A 26,668-nucleotide genomic window follows, 5' to 3' on the forward strand; every position below is an offset into this window, starting at 1 on the left:
AGACCACTGGACCACTAGCAGACCTGGGTAGTAGACCTGGGTCAGGACCACTGGACTACTAGCAGACCTGGGTAGTAGACCTGGGTCAGGACCACTGGACCACTAGCAGACCTGGGTAGCAGACCTGGGTCAAGACCAGTGGACCACTAGTAGACCTGGGTCAAGACCAGTGGACCACTAGTAGACCTGGGTCAAGACCAGTGGACCACTAGTAGACCTGGGTCAAGACCACTGGACCACTAGCAGACCTGCTTCTTACACAGGTCTACACACTAGGCTGCTACAGCTGTACATCACACCCAGTGTACCCAACACTGAGCCCTACGACCACACTATAGCTGGTAAAGTTTGGCTTCAATTTGAGCTCAGATTCTGTCTAATCCAATTCTACATCACTGGTCTCTATGAGGTACGCCTTAATAAGGCATAAGCTATCCAGATGGGGACTGCCCCCTGTAAGGGTTTGTATGCTAACAAATGTATCCACGACAGTCAGGGGAGGCCGGTGGAGGTAGACATCGGAGGACGAGCTCATTGCCATGCACGGAACGGAATGAGGAACACACGTGTTCGATCCCGTCCCATTCACAACAATGAAGCCCGTCCTCCGATTTCTACCTCCACCAGCCTCCCCTTTTGTTTACATTTCCAATAGTAAAGTAGTTCATTCAAGACAACCGTGAAAGAGATTTCAGTCGTTCGGCGAAGTCAACTGATGAATCGAAGTAACAAGTGAAAAAGCCCTCGTCTGAGACTACAAGGGGCTCTGTTCAACTTTCAAAGGAGCACACTTTCTCACGGTACGGGAGCGGGCGTTAAAACAATGACTGTGAGAGAACTAATCCAAGGTGTCTGGTTTCACCTGGAGGGCAAGGGAAAAAACAAGTGTCGAGAGGCACCATATTTTAATGTCTCAAAAATTACAGCACGCTATTTGTCGACATGTTTGGGCGTTAACCACTCACAGCATATATATATACTTCCCCCCCCCCCCTCCCCTATCTTTCTGATCTAATTTCCTGTTTTTTTTTCTCCCCCCCCCCCCCCTCCCCATACTTTTCCTTTTCCCCTGAAATTGATTTCTTTTTGTTTGGTTTGGCAGTAATAAGATCAACAGTAGGATTGCATTTCAATGGCATATTACCTTGAACCCCAGGCAAATGATTTGTCCAAACTTAATAATAGAATACTTAGGATGTATTGTAAGATGTGAACAGTAGTTGTAATATAACAGAGCCGGAAGGTAAAGACTTCTTGAAGTTGTAAAAGCCCCTGCTTGTATTGGCCTCTCTATGGTACATACCCAGCCGTGCTCCCCGAACCATTAGGATAAAATGTATCCCCATTTAGGCTGACGAAAAGTCAACGATAAAAGCCATGTGCTTGGAGAGTGTGAGCCCAGACGGAGGGCTGGTTTTATCCCCACCACAAAGTCAGACAAGTTGAGATAAAGTGGGTTTGATGTGACAACAGGCTAATTCAGTGTGCTACGTTAGCTGGGATTTTCACATTAGCCTGTCAAACAGGGGTGGCGGTGCATCTTGTTGTGTCACTAAACTCCTGAATGAGAAAACTCTCTTCTGGGAGACGCTGTGTGTCTTCAAATCCAACATGGCCGCCAAGCTGCTAAACCACTTAGCTTATGTAAACCTTTCTAATGACATTAAAGGAAAACTGTTCTCAGGGCTTTTCTATGAGGTTTAGGGTTCACTATGTGCTGTATATACCACACCTGATGTCTTACAAATTGAAAATTCTCTAATCATACTATTGATAATCACGTACAGTTAAGGAAAGTAAAAATATGAACTATTGAAAAGCCAAACCAAACTCAACTGTCAATAAGCCTGATACTTAGAGCCAACCAATGTGATTGTGGCAACATTAACCTTGAAACAAATATACGTGTTGTTTATTTCTATGCCTGAGCAACGGTTGGTAACACATGAGTCCTTGTGATCAGGCCACAGAATCAAGATAATGGCTTTCCAAGTTAGCAACACTTGTTCCTCACACTCCGCATCTGAACCCTCTAGCTAACGGTTCTCTTTGAGGGCCCCGCTTCCCCACCGAAAGGCAGGGCTAGACACACGTCCGCCATTTAACAAAGACCCCATTGAACCCTGGGTGCGAATCTCCCCAGCTAAAAAACTAAATTACACAAATTCAATCTGGAGCCAAATCTAATTTGTTTATTACAGCCCTTTTTTTTTTTGGCCACATTTGTCAAGATCGGAACGGTACATCTGACATGAAGGTCTACACGTGATGAAATGACCCCCCCCCCCCCGGGACACAAGGTGTCTTTTAATGGTGGTGAGACTGCAGAGTGGCCCATGCCAGAATCAGCTGAAGCAGTGTTTACACCGTGTTTTTGAAACGCACATATGTTTTTTCTTTCTGAAAACTGCAGGCATCTACAGTATGTGTGAGTAGGGGAGCCTATCAAGTAGTAGTAGGAGTAGTAGTCTTAGAAAAAAACAAATAAAAAAAGGTTTACCAAGAACCAAGTAGCTTGTCCCTGTAGGAGAGCCCTTTGAAGAACCATTTTTGGTTCCACAGGTTGCCGCTATGTAGAACCCCATGGAAATGGTTCTACTGTACATGGAACCAAAAAAGGCTCTCCTACAGAGACAAACCGAATAGCGCTTCTTTTTCTAAGAATGTTAGCAGTGTGTATTTTTGAAGTACCCCTAAAAACAATCATCACTTTGCATCTTTTTCCGCGATTGTTTGAATGGCGCCCTGAGTGTGACTACGAAAGGAAACGGTATGGTGGCCCAGTGGGGCGATATGGGTCTGATTTGTAAAACACCTGTTTGTAGTGGCTGAAAGCAGCAGCCTTTTAATAGCCTGTCATAAATCGCTCACTCCATTGTCCTGTCACCAAGTTTCAGGGCCTGGCAAAGGTAGAACTATGTTCAATAGAACCACTGCAGTGGCTTTTTTAACTGCTTTTCAAGGACACCACACTTACAGACACTCATCATTCTCAATCAGCAGACGCATCTCAGAGCTGATACACACAATAAGCACAGTCTCATTTGAATTTCTCCTTCTCCGCAACTAATTTGGTTCTCACATAAAAAAAACAGAACAGTCAAAGTCTCTGCTTTGAATTACAAACGCTGGGTCTGGCCTTTGTGGTGCTTGCAGCCTGACTCCTTATTAACGGCGCCCTTTCAACAGCTCTTTTTAGTGGGATTTTGAAATTGAGATTAATGTGTGCGGACCAAAAAACACCTGTGATTATCAGAATTTAACTTCTGTTGACCTCTCTGATTGCCCCTGCAAGCTGAGAGGGCTTCTTTTCTTAATCAGTCTTTTGACAACAAACACAGGGCTGTTTTGGCCAGGAAGGCCCATCGAAAGCAATGAAAGGGAGGGAGTAGTGTGTGTGTGTAGTGTGTGTGTGTGTGTGTGTGTGTGTATGTGTGCGCGTGTGCGTGTGTGTGTGTGTGTGTGTGTGTGTGTGTGTGTGTGTGTGTGTGTGTGTGTGTGCGTGCGTGCGTGCGTGTGTGTGTGCGTGCGTGTGTGTGTGTGTGTCTCTCTCTGTGTGTCTTTGCACGTGTGCGTGGGTGTGTGTGTGTGTGTGTGTTTCAGCCAGATCTAACAACACGGGAGAAGAATTCCCTCCCATGTTTTGTTTGTCCCGTGTTCAAGAGACCTTTAAGCTGTCTCAGTGATAGACCACATGTCCGTCTGACAAAGAGAAGCGAAAAAGAGCAGTCCACAAACAAGCCTGAACGGGGCAGGTGGGAGACCTAACCTCTACGAGTGGCCCTATGGAGACCCCTTAGATGAGGGCCTTGCTTGCCACTAACAAGCTCCACAAAGACAGATGGAGGAGGGATGAGAGGAGGAGGAGGAGGAGAAGGAGAAGGAGGAGGTATGGAGATCACCTAAGATCAGATCACTTTGGCTACAGTGAGGGGCGTCTCCGTTGAGCTCCCAATACCTCCTGACAGGGCCAGCCTTCCATTATGAGGCAAAACATCAAGGGTTCGAAAAAAAAGAAAAGAAAAAGACAGAGAATGAAGAAGCAAGGGGCCACACCAGTTTCTCTGCATTCTCTGTCCAGTTAATGTGGAGAGGCTCTAATAAAAAGCCACCATGTGCCAATTGAGCGCCTACAATTAACAGATTAGGGTGATAAAGAGGTTGCATGGCTGCAAGGCACAGCCGCCCCCCCCCCCCCCCCCCCCCCCCCCCCCCCCCCCCAGGCCCCAGGGCCTGATGAGGGGGAGAGCAGGGGAGTAGGGCTGGGCTGTGCCGGCTGATGAGGGGGCCAGATAATCTCCCCCCCACCCTCCTCCACCCCTCCTCCACCCCTCCCTCACCCCTCCTCATCCCCCCTGTGCCCCGGAGCACCTTAGCAAATACCTGCTCAATATTCTAGTGCGGAGGGGAGGGGAGGGGAGGGGAGAGGAGGGGAGGAAGGGCGTGTGGCACGTCTGTGGAGAAGAGATACACAAAAGCCGGCGAAACAAAAACCGGAACATCTGCTAAAGCGATTGCGGGGTAAATATGTTTGACAATTATTGTTTACAGTGACAGTGGTAACAGTTCACCAAATCAAACCACCATTTTCTCTATTTGCCAATGGAGCAGATGGGCCTACAGCGATCCATTAACAACCTGTCAAAAGCTTCATTTTCAACTTACTTTTATGTCTTGCTTCGTAGTGCGAACTGAGCGTTATTTGGGGGGGATAATGATTGTTATCAATTTTGCTCGGCATAAATCAGATACCTTAGTGTTCATTGTGCTGTCTTTGTCTCTCTCTTCGCCTTTCAAGTTTCTCACTGCAAAATGTTTTCCAGTGCAAGGGATGACTCCTTGAATCTCTATTTGTTTATCTGGGCACATATTGTATTATTGATGGCGGAGGATGTTTCACTTGAAAGCACATTTCTCTGCAAAGACAATGATTTTCTTTGTTTTGTTTGTTTGGATGCACCGTAGAATCGTTCGCATTAGGGGCATTTTTGTTCTGTAACTTGTGAGTAATTCTATTCAACATCACAAATTATTAATAACATCTCTACTATTTCATCATCCCACAGTATTCTCATGCCATCTCGTTTGCATAAACACAGAGGTACGGGCTGTTATGTGCATGCAAAGCATACATTTTGAATATCGTGTGCAGAACCACAGGGCTTAATCAAATAGCAGTGGTTTCTGAAACCTAGGGTTGGTGTCATGGGGGCCTTTTCGTCAAAGTATTTACCGATATGAGAGGGAGTGTGTGTGTGTGTGTGTGTGTGGGTGGGGGTGTGTCTGCGTGTGTGTGTGTCTGCGTGTGCACATGTGTGCCTGAGCATGCGCGTGCATGTGCACGTGTGTGTGTGTGTGTGCGTGCGTGTGTGCGTGTGTGTGTGTGCGTGCATGTGTGTGTGTGTGCGCGCGCGCGTGCGCGTGTGTGTGTCTCAGTACGGACAAACGAGGACTAACACGTTATCTACCGGTACCCCTTGTCACCGTTCCTTCCCCAACGCCGTACGTCATCAAAACACACATCAAAAAATGTGTTTCGGAACAATTAACCCCGAGCCCCCCCCGTCTCTTTAATTGATGCTTATTAGAGGCCGCGTGATTCCTTGATAAACACACAGCTATCGTGCCGTGGAGCGGGGTTCGGGTTTGATTGGTATAAGCAAAGTGTTTGGGAGCGATGTGATGCGTACCGGGGGTAACCAACACTTAATTATCAATGAGGTTTTTGCAACACTTTGAGAACCCCGGGGGCACTGTTTCCCTCTGTAATAGTAATGGGCTCTTTTAATGGAACTTGTGTTAAACACAGCGCCGCTCGCGTTCGTCCCCACCAGTTGAGGCTGCCATGCTAATTTGGGTGATTATGAAAAGAAGGAGGCTCATTTGGGCTCACTACCTCTTGAAAGCGTGTTCCAAGAGGTTCCGGGGTACACACACACACGCACGCATGCTCGTGCACGCTGTTGACGGGAGATGTGACAGCGTGTGGAAAGAGGGGCGGTTGCATGTGTCGACGTCTTCTCCGGCTGTGTGGATGACGACACGCAGGCTCATCTTGTGGAGACCTGTGGGAGCGACGGGGTTGACGTCTGGTACTGTCTTGCGTGCTGATTCATATTGACATGGAGTAGCATTTGAGCTTTCGTGACCTCTTAAAAAACCATGCAAGCGTCCAAGTTACGCCCGTGAAGTGCTGTGTCTCTGGGACCCATGGATCCTCATTCAGTAGTGGACCATGACCTGCCCTATTCTACATTGGCAGGACATTCGTATCTGTTGTTCTACACAACACATTTCTATCTGAGCGTCATTCTGCAACGTTCCCCCCCCACCCCGTCCAGAAGAGGGCCCCTGGTTTGGGTAGCTGGCAGAAGAGGAACCCAATCAGTCCCTCTCCTGGTTCCCTACCTCCCACCTCACGGTGAATGACAGGTTGTTGTGACTGCTCCTGCACACCAACAGCCCGCCTCACACTTTGAGTAGCGGGGCCATGCAGGCTTAGCGATGAGGCGTTGCCAGACTCTCACTCATGGTACACCACCGGAGGTGTGGGGCTGGGGGGATGGGGGGGGGGGGGGGGGGGGGGGGCTGGGGAACTGGGGCTGGAGTTGGAGCTGGAAAGCTGGGGCTGGGAGAGTTGAGGTTGTGGAGCTGGGTCTGGGGAGCCAGAGCTGGAGGGCTGAGGCTGGGGAACTAGGGCTAGGGCTATGGTGCTAGGGGGCTGGAAAGCTGGAAAGCTGGGAATAGATTCGAAGCTGGGGAGCTGGAGCTGGAGCTGGAGCTGGGGCAGGGGATGGCGTTGGAGCCGGGGACTCTGGAGAGCTCTAACCCCCGCTGCCGTTGGGGCAGGGGGGTCTGGAGAGGCGCAGAGGCCCAACTCTGACCCACTTCGCTGGGGATCCTGTCACGAAGCTCCTGGGTGCGTAAGGGAAACCCCTCCGTCAACACTAGCTGGAGTAATCTGGGTTAGCACGTGCCAGTCAACTCCAGCGTGATGACAGGCGCACGATGACACCGCCACAGAGGTCTCTCTTCTCTTCACTGCCTCTACGTATCAAAACCAACATAATGTCCCACCGACGTTGGCATGTCAATGTCAACTGGCAGGCCGAGTTTGATGTCGTCCATGTGATTGACAACAATGAAACAAACATGTTTGTTTGTCGTGTTTGTCAAGTTTTATTGGGGAAGGGTGTTATTTTTTGTCACACAACAATTGCTGAAATAATGTGTGATTTTTTTTTATTTTATTTTTTTTATCAAAAGACCAACTTGTCTGTTGTGCTTTGACAAGCAGTTTAATCTAATTTAAATCCATGTGTCTTTGGGAAGGAGCATAACAAAATACAATGAGGTTGTACATACACATACACAATTTACATAAAATCACCCAACAAAATGTCCTCTTGGAAGAAGATTTAGTCACATTTATTGTTGGTTTTTTTGGTGTGAATAGTAGTGATGCGCTTCTCAGACATTCTTTCAGCCATTTTGTAAATGGCCTTTTGCTATGGTTGTCAAGGAGCTCTCTGACTGCCCCAATGACTAGAAGGAGGAAGAAGAATACAAGAAACGCATCTGACAATTCACTGGCATGAAAGGGAGCCCCTCAAGCTAACAAATTCAGAGAGAAAATTACAGTTTTGCACGTTTGTGTCAATATGCATGTCAAAAGGTAATTGGGAAATTGTTCTGCAATGTCAAGTCCTGTTGGAAGTGTTTAGCCTGTGGTTAGATCTAACCATTTCTTCTCACAGTCTTGAGGTCCCCACCAATCTCTCCCCCCATATAGGTTTCCTTTAATAAGATAATGATGTAGCCATTCATAATAAAATGTTATTACTTACAATCAACCCCTTTCAAAGTTACTGAAAACGAAAAAAAAAAATGAAAAAAAAATGAATTTAACAAATTTAAGGCAATACTTATATCGGGTCATAAACAATTACAATTTGGTGTAAGTTATTTTTTTATTGTCATAAGGCCTTTTAACAGTAGATTATCAATAGCATTTCTGGATGGAGGCTGCTGTCAATGAAACTCACACTACTTGTCAACCTTGGACACTGTCAGTCACACAGAGTAATCTGTCCTGAAGCTAAACTCTCTTATTCTGTACAGATCTCCTCCACAGCTGCAGGGCTGTGACATCTGCGTGCAGAAGTGAGGAGGAAGATGACCATGAAAATTGTGATGATGATGATGATGATAATTATCATGATGTTTAGGTAAGCCAATAGGTGCAGGGCCTCACTACTGTTAGTGTTAGTGAGACTGTGAACACACCCACTCCACTTAGGCAGCATAAGTCTCACACACACACGCACACACACACACACACACACACACACACACACACACACACACCTGGGGCTTATAGTCCATAGAGTTTGCCAGAACAGGTAAAGAGAGTGGCTTGGAGTGTCAGTGCAATTCACAGCTTTAGTGTCCATTTAGATTTAAGTGGAAATGTGTCTTTGGCTCACAATCCAGACTCAATCACAGAAACACACAATACATAACTAATGTCCCAAAATAAATAAGTAAAATAAAATAAAAAATGTCCTGAGACACAATTGAAAAACAGTTATTGGGAAGTGGAAAAAGGACATTTGGGAAAGCAACAATGCTACACATCAATTTACCTCTCTTCTTATTGCCATTTAGAGAAGGGATGTGTATAAAAGTGTTTGTGACCTTGCTGGATAAACATAAAATAGATCTCCTAAGGCGGAAGCTCAAATAAGCTATGGACAGAATGGGTCTCATCATCAACATTTGGGTTTTAGGTGCCCTGTTTGAACGCGTGAGGGGAATTCAAAGTCTGAACTTGTGTCTTGGTAAATGGCATGGTGTAGCTTGGTAAAGAACTCTAACAAAAAAAATAAAAAAAAATAAAAAAATCCAAAATGTTTTTCAAAATATGCTAACATTTTCCATCATTTGGATTATACGTTTTTGGCAAATCCACCCTCATTCTGCGGTGTTTGATCCATTCTTACATCAAACCTGGCCCCTCAAATCCACTGCATTATTTGGATAAATAAGTAAATACCCAGTAAATGTGTAATAAGCCAAAAGTTCGCTGTATTATGAAAAAAAAGCGAGAGAGAGAAAAAAAATCGAGCGGTATATGCCAATCCTGCGAGTTGATTACGTCTCAAGTGAAAGCTGCTCTCTTTCTTTGCACACAGAGTAAGTCCTTTATCACGGGGCGGCACTGGCGTTGCCTCCAGCTATTGCTTGCCTCGAGCAAGGTGCTAGGATAGCAAACGGGATCCTATCATCAAACTTCATAATAACGCTGGGTTCGCCACAGCTGCGCTGTGACCCTTTGTGATGGAGCAGATAGCAGCTAGATGAAATAGTGTTCTTCTTTGGTGTGAAATTATCATGTCTATTAATTCAGTCAGACATCAGCGTCTCTCCCCTCTCCTCTCTCTCTTATTCCATTCCTTATCCGTGAAAATATGCGATTTCCTAGCAAATGGTCCATTTTACTCGAGTCATTTTTCATCGTTGATTCACAGAAAATAAGGCTAAGGGGGTGAGCTTTAAAAGAGGGAGGCGTCGTGGTGTGGTGCAGGGGAATATAAACTGTAACAAAACATATGATGTGTCCTGTCATTATCTTTTCGAATTTGCTGAAATCGTTCCAGTATATGGCTGTAAATTCATCACAGAAAAATAGACAATAGAGTTGTTTATCGAATAACCCAGAATGGATAGATAAGGTTGCTGACTGCCGACAACAAACAACAAACCGAAATTCATAGTAATAAAACAGTGCCTTTTTGTTGTGAACTCTCATTTATATAGGCAGCTTTACTGCAATATATTAGTTTAAAAACAAGTAAGTATGCAATGGATATCCATCTATATTAAATAGTTGTTGTACTATACATTTTGGGAATTCAAACGTGAAATGATTAGGCTATAATTATTCATCATAATAATAATCATAATAATAAGAGTAGTAGTAGTATATTAAACGTATTATTGTTGTTATCATTATTATTATTAACAACAATAATAATAACACTAACTTTTAGCAGTTTTGCACATGAGAGAGAAGTTGCTAGGGACTTTTTTTATGGTTTAAGCCAGCACGGAGCCTTAAGCATGTTATTGGGTCAGCATCGCTTGAGGGTTGGGTTAGTTTCAAAAGTATTATATCTTCAGATTGCACACACTCCCAATTCTTGGTAAAAAAAACCTCTTTGTTATTGCAAACTTTCCTTATAGCTTGTTATATCGCCTACTCCAAGTATTGATGCTTAGGCCTAAAAAAAAAATGTATGGAATTTGGTGTAAACTTAATTTCTCCTTCATAGGCTAGTATGATATGTTCTCCTTGACCAAATGTAGGCCTATAGTGTGTGATATTTACACTTCTATATTAATAAAACATAATCAAGATTTACTGCACATTTACAATTAAGTAGGCACCTTTCACCACCCTCAAGTTCCCCTAATATCCGACATATGACAATGCGAGTAACGAGTCTTCAGTAAATTGCATCAAACGTCATTTGCTTGAATGACCAATATAACGACCTATAAGAACGACATTGAACAAACAGAAAGAGTCAAATAAAGAAATACATAAACAAACAAACATTAAGTATTGATAGGGTGAATAAACAAATACGATATTTGTAGGTGTTGTTTATGGAGCGTGAAGCCGTTTGGTTAAATGTTCGCATCAGGTCTAAGGTTTGATAAAAAAGAGACAGCCCTCAAAAGGAGTTGATTGAAATGGCGTGTGCCTGGCTGACGGGAGCCAGCGAGGGACAAAGCCCCGCGAAGCCATGGCCACTCGAGCAATTATTCCTCCACGCTGAATTTGGATTAGTGCAATGGAAAGAAGCATATGTTTGGCCCGGGGCGACACTCCCCCCGGCTGGCTTCAGAGAATGCGGGGAGAGAGACTGAAACTAGAATATAAACTGTATTAACCGAGAGGGGAAACATTAACACAATTTTAATCCCTCTTTTTGTATATTTGGGATACACAAGCCCATGAAATTAGTAGACCTCCGCTCTTGACAGGTGATTGGAGAACAACTGTGTATGACTTTGGTGTACACCATCATACAGCATATTGTCGAGATATAACTCAAATGTAAATAAAATCATGTTCAGATGCATCCTGTATCCAAAAGATGACACCAAACCTGTGTTGATCTAGTTTAAATGTTGGATTTCCAACACTTAATCAATCAAGCAATAATCTAAATCTCAAATAACAAAGTTGTCTGTCGCCTTTTTGAGTTCAGTTGTAACATTGTCATTTGGTGTCATGTAAGCTCAATCAACATAGATACATTTGATAATTTCATTAGGCATAGCTAAAATGAAAAATGTATTTCAAGACTATCTTGAATTTTAAAGAAAAATCCATCATTGCGATGGCCTTCATACACACAGTATATATACAGTAGTGTTAGTGTTTGGAAAATTAAATAAAAATTGGTCCAAATTAATGAGATATAAATTGTGATAAATGTTCTGTTTATTCTGAGTGGCACATATGAGGTGTGTGTGTGTGTCTGTGTTTGTGTGTGTGTGTGTGTGTGGTCCCAAGTTGTCACCTCCACAAGAATCAAGCACCTATCATTTTTGAATGACCCATATTGCATTCAAATTATCGAGTTCTCTGCCTACTCACGAGTCCTTTTGTTTATTCAAAGTCAGTTAATGTTTTCTAATCGATTACCTGATGTCTCAAGTAATCAAGAGCGATTTGGTGAAGTCGTTGACCTTCTTGGCTTTTGAGCCCCAGCTCACACACTGGGTTGAGGTCAGTGGATATGGGGGGGGGGGGGGTGGTGGCTTGAGGACAATTAGCCATTTTGCGCTTCATTGCAAACTTATAGAGTCACATAATTCGATTGCACAATAATCGTTTCATATGTAATTTGTCCACATTTTGCTCTGTCAATCACTTTTCTTTCCCAAACATTTTCAATGTATCGTTAATGACAAAATTAGATACATAATAACTGCATCCAGTAAGAAGAAGCCAATATCTATCCAACTATTCAAACCTATGTCATATGCATGTTGCAGATGGAATTGTGCGCCGTTTGCATGCTAATACAATAGCACAACAGGTTTTCAGTCCCGGAGGTCAATGTTATGACGACCCATAAGGTTCCGTATGCTATACAACACACGACAAAACTATATCAAGCACACCATCTTCATGGAAACGGATTCATATCGCCATAGGCCTATAGTTTGCCCCTTGACCAAATTGTGTATTCTCACATTATGATGCAGCATTCATTCACAATAGCCGTGTCACCGTCATTTTGTATTGGCATACACGGTTTTTTACTTTTTAGCCTTTAACTCGTATTTTGGGCCAGGTCCATTTAAATTCCTAACTTAATGTCAAGTGGTTCATTGTGTTCCTTGTGAAATTTTCAGTTCATGAATCAAATGTCCATTTTTCAATAATTGTCTCGAATTGACCCAACACTGCACATTTAATAAACCAAAACTATCACTTAGCCTCAACACCCAAATCTGGAGGCTCAGTTGTCATTAAGTGTTGTGAGGCACCTTTGATATCATTAATCCAAGGAGCTTGACAAAGGAAGGCACAGTGTCACCAACCCATCCAGCATCAACGACATTTTAACAAAATAGTTTTTGATAAATGTGTTGAGTATAGGTCTATGCTTGCCTGATCGCATGTCTGCACGCACGCACGCGTCTCTCCATTCTCCATATTCGTGTGTTTAAAGGAAATGCTTATTAGACCGAATGGGGAGATGTAGTATACAATATTCTACAGTTCTCTTAATAATAATAATAATAATAATAATAATAATAATAATAATAATAATAATAATAATAATAATAACAATGCGGGAAATACTAAATAACTGACTCACTTATTAATTCGTATAGTGGAATCATCTGTAGCTTAATTGATGTAGTTGAAACCACGGATTGAATTAGCCAAATTCAGTTGGGTATTGCTGACTGGCTCTTCAAATTTCAGGCCTCTTTTTTTTTGCAAATTACTTTAGCTCTGAGGCATTATGTAAAACAACTTATACCTGTTTAAGATCAAATCATACCAAAACTACAATTCAGTATTAAAAAGGTAGCCTATGTAAATTACACGTTAGTAGGCCTACCAATGCACACAAACTAAAGAGACAATGGGTTTTTTAGTCTTTAGAAATACAGTAGGCGCAAAAGCATTGCCTGTATAGTTTGTAATATGCAGCTTTCAGATTTCGATAGCCACCATTGTGATATATATCACTATCTATAATGCTTTCGTTTCGCTCTCAAAAACAGTTTTCATTTACCCCAGCTACATTTATTAAACAACATTAGCATTAATGACACACGCGAGGGGCTTCCTAATACCAGTGAATGCTATTTAATACGATTGTTTTCCTTTAAAGTGACTATTTATGCTTTTTTTTTTCTCTATAGAAGCAGCAGCCGGGTATTCCTCTTCATGAGTGAGCTATTGTGCCTGGGGTTAGGATCCCACACACAATCTGAGATGCAGCCAACAAAAACAGGCCTGACAGACAATGCTTCGCTTCACCTGCTACAGCACTGTGCATCGCAATTATGCCAAGGACATGTACAGTTAGGCTTCATTCACCTTATTTCAAAACAACTGCCTCGGAATGAAACAGACTGCCTGCCTGGGCTCAAATTATGCAGATAATATATGACCGCTATTTTGGAAAAGAAAAGATAAATAGATGAAAATAATATTCGCTTAGCAATCTCTCAATGCCACCATATCCCAACGCCATACCAGCCAGCAACCAGATGTAGAAACAGAGAGTAGAACAACACCCATAGCCTACACAGGATAGGCCTATGCATATACAGTATATCCAACGACTCAAACAAGCTTCAGTAGAGATTGATTTCAAGGTGCCATGCCATCAATACACAATTACACTCAATTTGAATGTTGTTATGTAATGCCTGTTTCCCGTGGACTTCTGCACGCGAAACACTGCTACATCAGGTGTGTGAGCACACGTGATCACCTCGGTGATAACACCGAAGCGTCCTGGACTATAGCCTAGGATTCAGAGACCGGAGAGAAAATATGAGAAAATGCCCCCCTCTTTAACTATCAATTTCTTATCATTTAACCGAAGGACGTTGAATTTTATTCCCACTGTCTGCTATCAAACAACACTAATAATTACACAGGCGATAATAACAAATATATATGTCGCAAGTCCTGAATGAGACTTTAACAGAAAGAAGAAAAAACAAAATAATGGTAAGGAAAGGCTAATGCAATAACCTTCCACACAGACGTATACATCTCACTGATTTTTAAAGAACGGTTTCGCTTGAGGGCTGGCGCTGCACACACACTTCAAACACGAATGTATTCATTGTTTTCTGTGTCATTTGGCTTGGTAAAAAGAGCCGTTTCGTTTTTGAATGATCCCGTGCTCTGAACTAGGAGTTAAAAGTAAGTTTTTTTTTTATTATACTTGAGGGAAACAATGGGTTCAGCTGCTTATTGCAAGGAGCAATCGTCAGGGGAGAGTTAAACTCAATTACTGTAACCGTGCTGAATAAAAAAAAACTGCCAAGAACGAAAATATACCCGGGCGTATATCAACCACTGAATAAAAAATTAAAAGATATGAATAAAAATCGACATGAAGCGTATCAAATATTTATTTTTTTCTGGGCAACAAAGGACTATAATACATTGACAGGCATGGGAACTATTGCCAGCACAGGTCTATACAATACAGCTAAAACCGCCTCCAATTTGGACATTGGACATACAAGAGATCAGGTGGTCCCAAATGTTTTGAATTTCTTCGAACATTACAAAAGAAAATTCAAAAGACAATATCCATTTATTGCTTTTATGGTGCTTCAAGGGAAGAACAAGAGGTGAAACGTATTCTGATTGGCACAACACATAAAAGCTTGTATAAAAACAAGAAAATAGAAACACAAAACAGTTCTCGTCAGGGTCTCGCTTATGCTCTTTTCAATAAAAAACTGAATAAGGATGATATAGAGAGAAATGGTTTAGTTTATTTCTATTAAATTTGTTCACTTGCTTCAATGTCGCCTCAACATGCTACAAGAGGGCTGAATTGAAATATCCCAGAGAAAAAATACCCCAAACTTCTGTTTTCTAAGAACCATAAAACCACATGAAGAACTAACCGAATATTTAAACCCACTAAAACAGGAGGCACCAGATAAATAAAAAAAGAAGTTTCAACAGACGCACCATATTTACAATTCCCATTAAATTACACATAAATAAATATATACATACATGAACACAGATTCCCTTATATAACCGTGAATCGTGTTGAAATTCAATGTTCAAGTTGGTCGCTTGGAGTGAGAGTCTACAACTTAAGTCATGACATGGAACTCTGTGGATTTTCTTTCAAGTTTATTATTCACAATACTGATAAGAATTCATCCTCTCTTTTAGCTTCTTTTTTTTGTCATACGGCTACAATCGTAAATTGAGATATAAGGGGTCGCTGGATTTCAGTCCGTTGCAGCTCATAAAAAGAGGGAGTACATAAAAAAAGTCCTCGGTGTGGTAAGAGACCTCTCGCTTTGGAGCGGTTCCTTGGCGCCTTTCAGCTTCTCTTTTTTTTTTCTTCTTAATTCTTATGGGGGATCTTAGCGTCGCTTCCCGTGAATCCAAAGTTGAATGGTCGTAAAAACAAACATGTAAAATCATCGCGAGATCAGGAAGTGGCACGTTACTTGATCAATAGTATTTATATGTATTTATAATATTTATATTGGGCTTTCAGGTGAAATCACTTTCTGTGCTTCTCGTCTTTGTCTCCGCCTTTAGTGCCGCTGTCTGAGTGACTGTTGGGGTTGTTGTTGAGGTACATTTTGTCCATGGCTTTAATCGCCTCGGTCAGATAGTTCTGCAGGGCGGTGAGGGCCGCGCACATGGCCGGGGTCCCGAATCCGTGAGAAATGAGACTGAAGTGGGTCAAACAACTCTGAATCCCTGGCTCAAGAATAGGTTGTGGTCGAGAATTCCCCAAGGGCGTGCGGTCCTGGGAAAGCAGGTCTGTGAATTCTTTGCAGATTTGCCTAAAAGGAGAGACAATGCATTAATGACAATCATAATGCCAGTCCGCCCCTGCTATGAATTTTGATCAACAGACGAGACCTGGTAGGCCCATCTCAAATATCAAATGAATGTGCCATAGGCTAATTGATAGCTGCTTGCATAATATTAATTCGGCCTGGGTCTTCTGCAGTGAGATGTAGGCTAATGCAATGGACTGTGTGAAAACCCTATGTTGTACAGTTGAAATGGTTGCTGTTGGAAGAGAACCAGTTATGTGTCAATGCAATCCCAATCACAGCAAACAAAATGGTTGCGTGTGGATGAATCCAAGGCCTGCTCAAGCGACCCACCAATAACAGGACACTACAGCTTGGATAGGCTAATATATTCCTGCACGTGTTTTACTCAATGCTTACGCAACATTGCAAAAATGTTTGGCATGAATCGAATTTAAGAGCATGGGGTATCAGATGCAGTGTGGTTGAGAGTATAGGCTACAATCAGAGGCGTGTTCATTCAAATAAACGTTGCCGAGTAGCCTTACAAATAACGATTACTTATCTTACCCATTGTGGGCTTCTTTAATGTCATATTTTGAGATTCAGCTCAATTAATGTGTATCCAATTATTTTTTCTGTCAGTTTAAACATTCACTCAGGATGCATTTAATTACTTGGAAAAAAAATGTATTGCATGTAGCCTAATACAAGGATAACTAGGCCATAAAAGCAACACTTGAAAATTGCATGTGAATCTACCAATGGCCCTATTAATTAGTGGAATACAAAATTGTATAATTGACCACGACTAGGCCATCAAATGTGTGTTTGTTTTTGCAAACCGTCGCTGTAAACATGGCAATGACCTGACAACACTTTTCGACGTATGAAATGTGATGATAGCACTTACTTCGTTGCCAATAACATGTTTTTTCTTTGGACTTGTTCGTTTGGGTCGGAATGCTGACGGTTTGTATATTCAGCTACTGCCTTGGCCGGGAACTCAGTCTCGCATACGTAACCAAAATCCCTGGCAAGATGTACGGCTTCGCCTAAGAAGGAAAAAATGGATTGAGTGTATAATGCATTGCTCTAAATTAGTGACATCAAATGTAGACCAATTAACACTTCCACTTAACATATTTTTCATTTAATTAGCGTCCTTGGACAAAGAAAATGACTGCTTTCTGATGTTTCAATTTGGAAGGTATAGTTTAGCACCTGTACCTTCAATCTCATGATAGAGAAAATGTTATCAATAGCACTCAAGGCCCTATACGTCATTCCGTCAGAGGAGGTAAATATCAGAGAGAGAAAAATAACTGGATGTGAAATATCATCCAGAGCGTCATGCATACCACCATGTCATTGATTACCGATCCTTAAACATTATCGAAAGTCCAGCAGATCATACAACATAGGAAAGCAATTTTGAAAAGCTATACATAAATCTCGCTCTTACATACTTTAGCCATGAGAATTATATGTTCATTCCATTGAGGTCTGCCTTTTTCTGTTGATTTTTTCAAGTCTTTGGTTTTAATTTCCTGAAACAGTTGGGTTTTTACTGCGGGGCTTCCTGCCTTAAGCCTCAACTCCGGAAGAACGCATGCGCCAATTAGCATCAAAGCTCAAGTCCAGTAAAGTCGTTTCCATAAAATGGAGCGGATCATAAACAATAACAGTAATTCAGAAAAGCAGTGTCCCTTCACTAAATAACCGAGTGCCTTCACATCCCACCCCACCCCCCTCTTATCGCAAACAATCATACATTTCTTCAGACTCATTACCAATACAGCACCACATTTCAATGAAGCCCAATGAATATATTGCATTCGGTCTTCAGCTATAATGATTAACAGGAACCAATGAACCGTCCCCGGCTTTCACCTTTAAAACCCACAGCTCACCAAATACCACCGCACTGAATAATAAGGTTCAACTTTGCAAGCAAAATGGATTTATTCAATAGCAATGGCATCCTTTCAGTGCACCATAATTGACTAATTTATTCCTTCAATAGGCTCACAACATATAGGTTTTTCAATAGGTCAGTCCCATTTCGTCAAAGTGAAACAGAACGAGTCCCTGTAAATAATAACACTATAACGATGTTATTACTAGGCCTACTACCACCACAACTAGTAGCTGATGATAATAATGATGATCACAAATATATAAGCCACTATAGGGTTAATAAATCAATCGATCCACCTTAAGCAGAAGTGAAACAACTCAACATCCGCTCGACAATAAATAAGAAAATGCCTTTAACCCAGCTTCAACAACGACACATCATCTTGCACAAACTAGGCCAGACCATCTGACTGACACCAAGTGTAGTAGGCCCACATTTCCGAGAGAATTGCATGCAGGTAAATAAATAGACCAATGTTGCACAAAGCCTCTGGAATTATTAGGCATTCTTTCTCTGCAAACACACATATCCTTCATGCATTATTACTTGCGAGGCAAAGTCAGTCTAAATTACATGGATGAGCGCATATGCTGATTTCGAACGCTCCCCCTGAAACCGTTCAAAGCACCTGCTATCGCGGGAACCGAAACTCATATAATTTACAAGCAACTTACCTTCGACTAGTGACGTCAGTAGGGTAACGTTTGCCGCCTTGCGTCTACCTGCAGGTAGATTCAATCCGATTTTATCCAATTTCTCTCTTAGGGACCTTCCTCCGTTCTTAGACTTGGCCCTGTGACAATAAAAGAAAAAATACGTTGTAGGCCAATATGTCGAAATCCCTCGGAGAATCCTTATTTGTAAACTGGCATATTTTCCATAATGTTTTGACAGCGGAACGCACACATAGCCCATGTAATTCAAAACGATCTGAATGAAGCCTATATAAATGTCTTCTGAAGAGTAGCCATTGGCGTAGACCTATATTTTTAAACGCAGCACAATAGGCATAGGAGTACTACATGCCTCCACTCCACCATGAGTTGTTCTTATCGGTATAGCCTATTTGTATAGGCCTATAGGCCCTTGTGAGCAGACTGAAACTACTTGATTTGTATAGCCCAAATATGCATACAGGACTACCTAATACATATCGTTTCTTGTCTGTACACGGTGTCAATAGACTGGCTTCAATCCGTGTTAGACTAGGCTTCGGTGTTAGACTAGAGTTGAGGTTGAGGCCAACAGGCCTACACTCATTTGGGTGCTATGTTGAGAGAAAACTAATTCAGTGCAGTGCGAAGTTAATATGGAATTTAACAGTCTGCCTTTTGGGCTGTTTTAAATGCAGGAGGTGTCATGGTTGGTCGATTTTAATTATTCCTCGTACAAAAAAAAAACCGAGCAGAGACATTAAAGTCCAGCTCACCTTCTCAGCACCCCGCCCAGCAGAGACGCGTTGAGGCACTCAGGCGGCGAGAGGCGTCTCTGCACTTCCGCCACCGTGACCTTGTACTTTGATGTGGAGCTGAGCAGGGACAGGCGACCCGGAACAGAGCAGAACACTTCGTTGGGGTTTACCACGCCGCCGAAGAGACCGTCCTTACTTAGCCCTAATGCGGCGACATTGTTGTTCTTGGATAAAGAAACTGGACCTGTGAGGGGAAAAGAGAGACCGTGTTCAGTGAATTTCATTCGTGCAGACCCTAAACCAAAGAAGACTACTGACAAACTATGCATAAAGAAAGGCCAAGGCATATTCTGAACAATGATCAGGTGTAATAGGCCACTGATAGCCCTAAAAAAAATAATAGACCTAATTTAAAAACGACTAATATAAAATTAATTCGAGATTATTATTGATAATATATTATTAATAATATAATCATAATAACACATACTAAACCATACATAATACATACTGTAATAATAATGATAATAATAATAATATACAATAATAATAATAATAATAATAATGATGATGATAATAATAATAACGTGTCAAATGATGAGGATAATAAAATGAATGTCATTGCCATTGGTTTGATATTATACGCACATTCCTCAAAACGTAGAGGCTACTGTCTATATGTAGGCCTTGTAGGGCAACATTTTTTTTGGACATCCAATTTGAGCTTTGAATTATGGCACATTTCGCAGACACACGCACGCGCACGCACTACGATGCGAGTGCACACAAAACACACACATACACACACACACACACACACACACACACACACACACATACACACACACACACACACAAACACCAACACACGTGGAGAAATACTACCTATTTTGACATATCCATGGTTTCCAGAAAAATACCGTCGCGCGTTTGATTTCACTTTGCAGGGGGTTACCGTTTTGTGTGCAGCAACCGGAGACAAAGGGACTGGCGCTTTTGGATAGATCACTTGTGACATAAATAGCTCAGGGAGGCTAATAGAGACAATAGGAGTTAAACGAACTCTTGAGATTACTAATATAGGGGCCAATTATCATGTTGATGTGGAAAGAGCATCTCTCAAGATTGATCCACTGCGCGTCTAATTTGACCTGACAAAGGGCTCCACATGGCGAGAGAGGTAACGTTAAACCTGACCGTGGAGTAGGGTATTCGAAATAGTAAACCATTTAATTCACATGGAATAACCTATAGAGGCCTATCTTCGATAATGCACTGCAGAGCGCATTCTTACGTCCACAACCGAAACTGTGTAAAACAGACGAAGTGGAGCTCTGTCAATGATTTAGAGACCTTGCGTATTTTTGCAGGCCGAGATTTTGAGTCCTTTGATTCAAGATCCGCTTATCGTATCATCTTGAACGTAGTAGGCCTAGGCCTAATACATAGAGCATTAGCTACTGCCATTTTAGATTTGGTCATGCAGCGCAATGGGAACGATATCGAGCGAGAATATGCATCAACAAAGCTTAGGGAACACACTCGTAGTGTACTAATCTGAACTGCTGACAGTGGCCTTCATCGTTGGAAAGGTGCAGTTACAGTTTGACACACTTGGAGACCATGTAGGCGAATAAAAAAAAAAACGACTGCGCATTAAACCACCTCGATTCCGGGAGGCACCGCATGAGCAGAGTGGTGTGTAGCTTGTGGAAACATGCATGGCATCACGGAGGAAATTGCTTACCTTTTTTAATTACAGTCTGGTCTGGGATGTGAATTCCTTGATCCTCAACATGCTGCAACACAAAGGAAAAAAATACACAATTTAATACAACATACAAAATAATTGCGTGTCACAAAAACATGGCATGAACCCACAATTAGACAATATGATGGAATATAGGCTACCGGGTCTATAGGCTACCTGATATTATTTTCAGTGAGGGATATTGGCCATAACAGTTGGGCTGGGTGTGCGTCGTGCACACCAGACTTAAATAACGAAGCTCTGTCGCCCCTTAATCGTGACCTCATTCCATCCTCAGATTGGCTACTTACGAACAACTATTAATCTAGATTGTATTAGGAATTACAGTGGTATCATACACCGTGTACACTAATTGGGGATTAGGCGTTTGTTTTCAAAAAGAAGAAAAAAACCCTCAAACGCTTGGTCACCACCCTGTTTCTCCGTATAGGCCTATTTGCTGAGCGAAAGGAGTTGATCTAATATGGTGTGCTTTAGACTGCGCTACGTTCAATGTGCCTGCAAGTGCAAGAATATTATTGCTCTTGGGCTCCCACTCTCATCGGGGCTTGAACGAGTCTTTTCAGTGAGTACAATTCAATTAAAGATGAAGGGAGGATATCCAGAATACACGTCCAAAAATGACAGGGAATATTAATGTGCAATATATGCTATCCATTTGATGAGATTAAATGATAGTTCACACATGATAATTCAGCTTTGATCAGTATGTTTAACACAAAGTGTAGTAGCGCTCAGCTTATTTTTACGTGAGGTCCAACAAACCATGAACTTTCAATAACTATAAGCAAAAATGCAGTTCGAAAATGTTGACTGCAATATATGATGGCTAAAAAGGTCAAGTTTACTCAACAGACATCAGTTTAATTTAATTGATGTTGATACACACAGAGGAAAAACCCTCTCAAATGAATTCAAAGGTTAGTTAAATAGACCATTTTGCAATAAAGATGTTTATAGATAGCACCAGTATGTAGGTTAGGCTATACAATGCATGCAAAATGGATAAATTAATACTGACAAAATAACTACTTCTTCAACAATGATAGCATAATAATAATAATAATAATAATAATAATAATAATAATAATAATAATAGTAATAATAATAATAATATAATTACCACAAAGTGTTGAATTACCTGAACGTCTTCTAAAGAGTGAGGTATTCCATGGATTGGGATAGAATCTGAGAGTCCCGTATCGATTCCGTGACCCGACGGGAGAAGGACTTCTCTACGGTACTCCCTACAGAGCTGATGGGGCAAGCCGCGGTGCTGGTGCAGCAAACTGCTCTCCTGACTCTGCCTCTGTCCCGGCCAGCCGGGATGCTGCTGCGGCGGCGGCTGGGCGTGCAGGGAGTTCAGGGAGTAGGGGTCGTTGACGTGCGAATACGGGTCCTGAGACTGGGGGTAGATGGGCTGGTAGGGTGGCGGAAAGTAGGGTGGCTGGAAGTCGGAGTTCGGGGTGTGGGAGAGCGGTGGGGCGCTAGTGTATGGAGACTGGCCCACGCCACCCAGCTGAGGTAGCCTGGCTGTCCCGTTGCTGGTACCGTCGTGACGATCCTGCAGGAAAGGAACATGACAAATTAGACCGACCTCAACCTTCGATTTTACACGTTTTCAGAGAAAGTGTCACAGTCTGTCATCTTAGCATTATTTCACATGTAGCCTAACACATTGATTAGCCTCCAATTAAATCAACTATGGCAGTATAGAATAGGCCTACAATCCTTAGATAGATTAGTACAACATAACAATAATAATATTATTATTATTAATAATAATAATGATAATGATAATAATAATAGTAATAACCTACGAATGCATGGCTAACAGTGGATATGTGTTTATAGGCTAAGAAATACATTTATGGTACAATATTTTAAACAAATATGAATGCAATAGAAATTTCGATAGTGAAATAACATGTCAGAAGGATCAACCATGCTTTATCTTGCCAAATAGTGTCTAAATGAAAGCTTGGCAAAACGATTTGATTAAAAAAAAGGCAAGAGTCGAAGTCAAAATGCCTCACGGAATCTAAATCGGTCTTTGCCACGGAGTGCAACTTACCATCGCGGAAAAACTGTGCACTAACATCTCTGAAGATTTTCGAGCGATTCAAAATAGAATTTCTGAAGAAAATCGTTGACAAAACAACGAAATATACGAGAAAACAAAATAAACCCAGCAAAGACACTACTGCAAGATCACGGAGCCCGACGTTCAAATATACACCGTCGAAGAACGATAATCCATCAGAATTTGGTTAAATTCCCGCTGCCCTTCATTTGATTCTAAAATGCAGTATTTGGTCTTGCGGATTTATGTTTAAAGTTTCTTGTATCCCTTTTCCGTCTTCTGGCTCTATCACTGTGCTGTTCCTTCGCTTGAGCTCATATTAGAAAAGAGCTGCTTCTTCCCTTGGACTCCTAATAGCAGATATTCATGACTATTAATATTACACGAATACTTAATAAGGGAAGAATGGTCGGAAATCGAGCGTGAAGCGAGGAAGCAACTCAAGGCAGAGTCTGCACTAAATGACGTCCATTGAATGAGGAATCAGTATATCTAATCAGAGATGGGGAGAGAAAGAGAGAGGGAGTGAGGAGGGGAGAGAGAGGGAGGGAGACAAAAAGAGGGACATTCTCTTGCGTCTGACGAATCAGAGAGAGGGGGGAACATTTTAAAAGGTTCGAGGGCAAGCAAAAGTGAAAGAAAGACAGAATGAAGGGGGGACCAGAGAGAGGAAGAGCCAAGGAAGGAAACAATGTGCACCTCTGATTCGTGTGAAAATCCAGCAAACGCTGAGAGCATCTCGGCTGGCACATTTTTACTGTTCAGAGGGCGGTTGTCTGCTCGCCCTGTCCCTTTGTTTTTCACTTCAGATTCCGACGTCTCGCGTTCCATGGCCCTCCCGAGTCTTACCACCGAATGAATCCACGGTTATTCGACTTCGAACCACACCAGCCGAGCTAACTTTCACCCGGAAAAACAAAATATTCCAAAGTTCTCGTACGGACCCGCACCTCGCACACTTACAAAATCCACTCCCCTCCTAACCTATTTGTACGCGACCATTTTGACAAAAACACCAACAGAGTTACCATGATGAAATAGTGTAGTCAAACACAGATTTCGATAGCCTAACCACCGTTGACCGCGAACAAAAACCTTTCCGAGAGAAGCACAAAATCAAACCGGAGTAGTGAAGCCCAGCATTTCATTCCTGCTCTCGGTGTGCCTATTCTCTAGACGCGGGTGAAAACACGTTCAACTGGCTGCACCACTCCTTAACAACTCCCTGATATTACTGCCAAACTTTCTGTCTATGCTATAATAACAATCACTCAGCGTGTGCTGTGCACACACACAAACTAAAGGCTCGAATTGCACTGACTTATTTCATAAGAATATACTGTGTATGAGGAGGAATACTCATTATTATTATATATTTTGCACATTTAGGCCTATTTTTTTAGTCAGACATTTTTTATTCAGAAAATGTTTTTTTTTTTGTCTTGCTCAGTATTCTGTTACAATATGTGCACATTTAATAAATGCCAATTGGTCAGTAGCAATTTTTTTTTCCTTAATACTATGTTTCCGTCCTGAATTACAAAAACTCTAATCTCGCTGTTTTTGTTTGTTATTTATTACTATAGTTCCTTGCTGTGGACATTTGTTTGATCATTATTATTATTATTATTATTATTATTATTATTATTATGTTTAATATCAATATTATTATAGTAGTACTAGTAGTTGTAGTACTAGTAGTTGTAGTAGTAGTAGTAGTAGTATTGTTATTATCTTCATAAGAAATAGTATTTAAACTGTAAATGGCATGTTACACAAAATGTGTAAGTAGTCTACTCCATAAATCAAAACTGCAATAGATCTAACGCATGACACAAACCAGTATGCATCTTGTGAATTAAATATGTACACAGACAACTGTCAAAAAAAAATAGAGAAATTGAAAAAGAAATAAAGCAGTGGCAACACAAATTCTCCAACAAAAAAAAACAATTAATCAAATATGAGCCTCTTACCTCGCAATCTTCATATTTAATATTATCAGTTAATTTCCAAAGCATTTTCATGGGTTGTGGTGGGTATTGAGTGCGCCTTTCCTTGTTTTACACAGTGAATTGTGCCCTGGCTGAAACTATTTTTGTTGAGCCTGGCTGTCTGCGCTGTGAGATCTCCCTCTAATGGTGGAAGTGAAAGCCTGGCGCACCACTGTAATAACATTCGCATTCCCTCATTAGCATATTAACAGCCGCTTGATTCTCATCTGCCCAACACCAATGGACTACACAGGTAAAAAGCTGGAGCCAGACTTCATATGGATTTTCTTCTCCCAAATACATATAGACATACAGCACGAACTGAGCATTAATTTTACAAGCGTTCTCATAGACAAAAAAGGACACTACAAACCTGAACCTAAATATAGGCGTTGAAGTTAATATGGCTTTGACTGCACAAATGATTGATACATAATGTATCTATTCGATTGTTTTGTGTATGTATTCCGTGACTTGTTTTTAATACAATCACTTTTAATGTAACAACGTTTAATGTTTAACTACCAGGGTGTCATAGTCAAACATACTATATAGCTTATTTGCAAGGCTCCAAATTGGTGGCTATAAGTGGCTCAGAAGAGCGTGCCACGCTATGCAAATAATTCTCTTGTCTCCTGTTCTCTGGAATACTTTGTTGCCAACCTGATTTTCGTAAACTGTTGTTTTAGTCCTATTGAGAGTCGAGACCTTGAGAAGCTATTCTGTCACTGTTATGCACAAGGAGACAATTCTAAAGTGGCTATACAGGTCCATTGACGACATGTAAGGGCACAGTTCTCGGAATGTAAATAATTAACACAACAACATGGCTTGTTTCATTTGAATGAGAGACTGAAGTAGAGGGGCTCAGCCCCGTCGCCGACGAAGGCGAGCACCGCGGGTCAAGAAACAGGTCGCCAACTCCTAGGCGTTGGCCCTCTCCCCTTAATAGATTACCATTTTTGGTGGGGTACCTTTACAACCAGTTGTTATTAATGAGAGGGCCCATGAAACTAACCCACCATGACAACTATTGCCGAGAAACAGTGCCTTTTAGAAATCGAGGGGCGTGCGGGTCTGTTTGTGTGACGGTTGGTTTTGGAGGTGTTGTTCTTTTTTTTTTATAGCGAAACCTAAAATGCTCAATCTCACCTAGGACAGTTGTTCCACCTAGTTTTACGCAGAGAAAGAGCTGTTTCTATATCTACACGAGACGGACAATTCAAAAGGCACCACATGACACAGTTGCAACTTTAACATGTATTGGTGTTGAGAACCATGGTGTGTTTTGTGACCTTTTAGATGACAGAAACCAGAACCACAACTTGAACACTTTGTATGAGCTGTAGGCCTAATTAGCCAATTGTCATTTACAGTATCGTAACCAGTATTTAAGATGTGTTAG

General features: G+C 41.7%; 1 protein-coding gene across 5 annotated transcripts; it reads right to left on the reverse strand.

Annotated features, from left to right (window-relative positions):
* Positions 1 to 15,718: 15,718 nt before the first annotated feature.
* Positions 15,719 to 24,431, reverse strand: tfap2a (transcription factor AP-2 alpha). 5 transcript variants are annotated; one of them, XM_083676232.1, is made up of 8 exons: positions 23,969 to 24,105; positions 23,261 to 23,322; positions 22,310 to 22,750; positions 21,163 to 21,214; positions 19,434 to 19,659; positions 18,679 to 18,797; positions 16,997 to 17,138; positions 15,719 to 16,107 (listed from the first exon to the last, which is right to left on the reverse strand). In XM_083676232.1, exons 2-8 carry the CDS (start codon positions 23,285 to 23,287, stop codon positions 15,819 to 15,821), a joined length of 1,296 nt encoding a protein of 431 aa, XP_083532358.1. In that variant the 5' UTR covers positions 23,288 to 23,322; positions 23,969 to 24,105; the 3' UTR covers positions 15,719 to 15,818. The 5 variants fall into 5 exon arrangements, with proteins under 5 accessions (XP_083532358.1, XP_083532357.1, XP_083532356.1 ...); XM_083676231.1 differs by having other exon boundaries at positions 23,261 to 23,619; XM_083676230.1 differs by lacking the exon at positions 23,261 to 23,322 and having other exon boundaries at positions 22,328 to 22,750; positions 23,969 to 24,431.
* Positions 24,432 to 26,668: the final 2,237 nt, after the last annotated feature.

Source organism: Argentina silus (assembly GCF_951799395.1).
Source record: "Argentina silus genome assembly, chromosome: 1".
Taxonomy (NCBI): domain Eukaryota; kingdom Metazoa; phylum Chordata; class Actinopteri; order Argentiniformes; family Argentinidae; genus Argentina; species Argentina silus.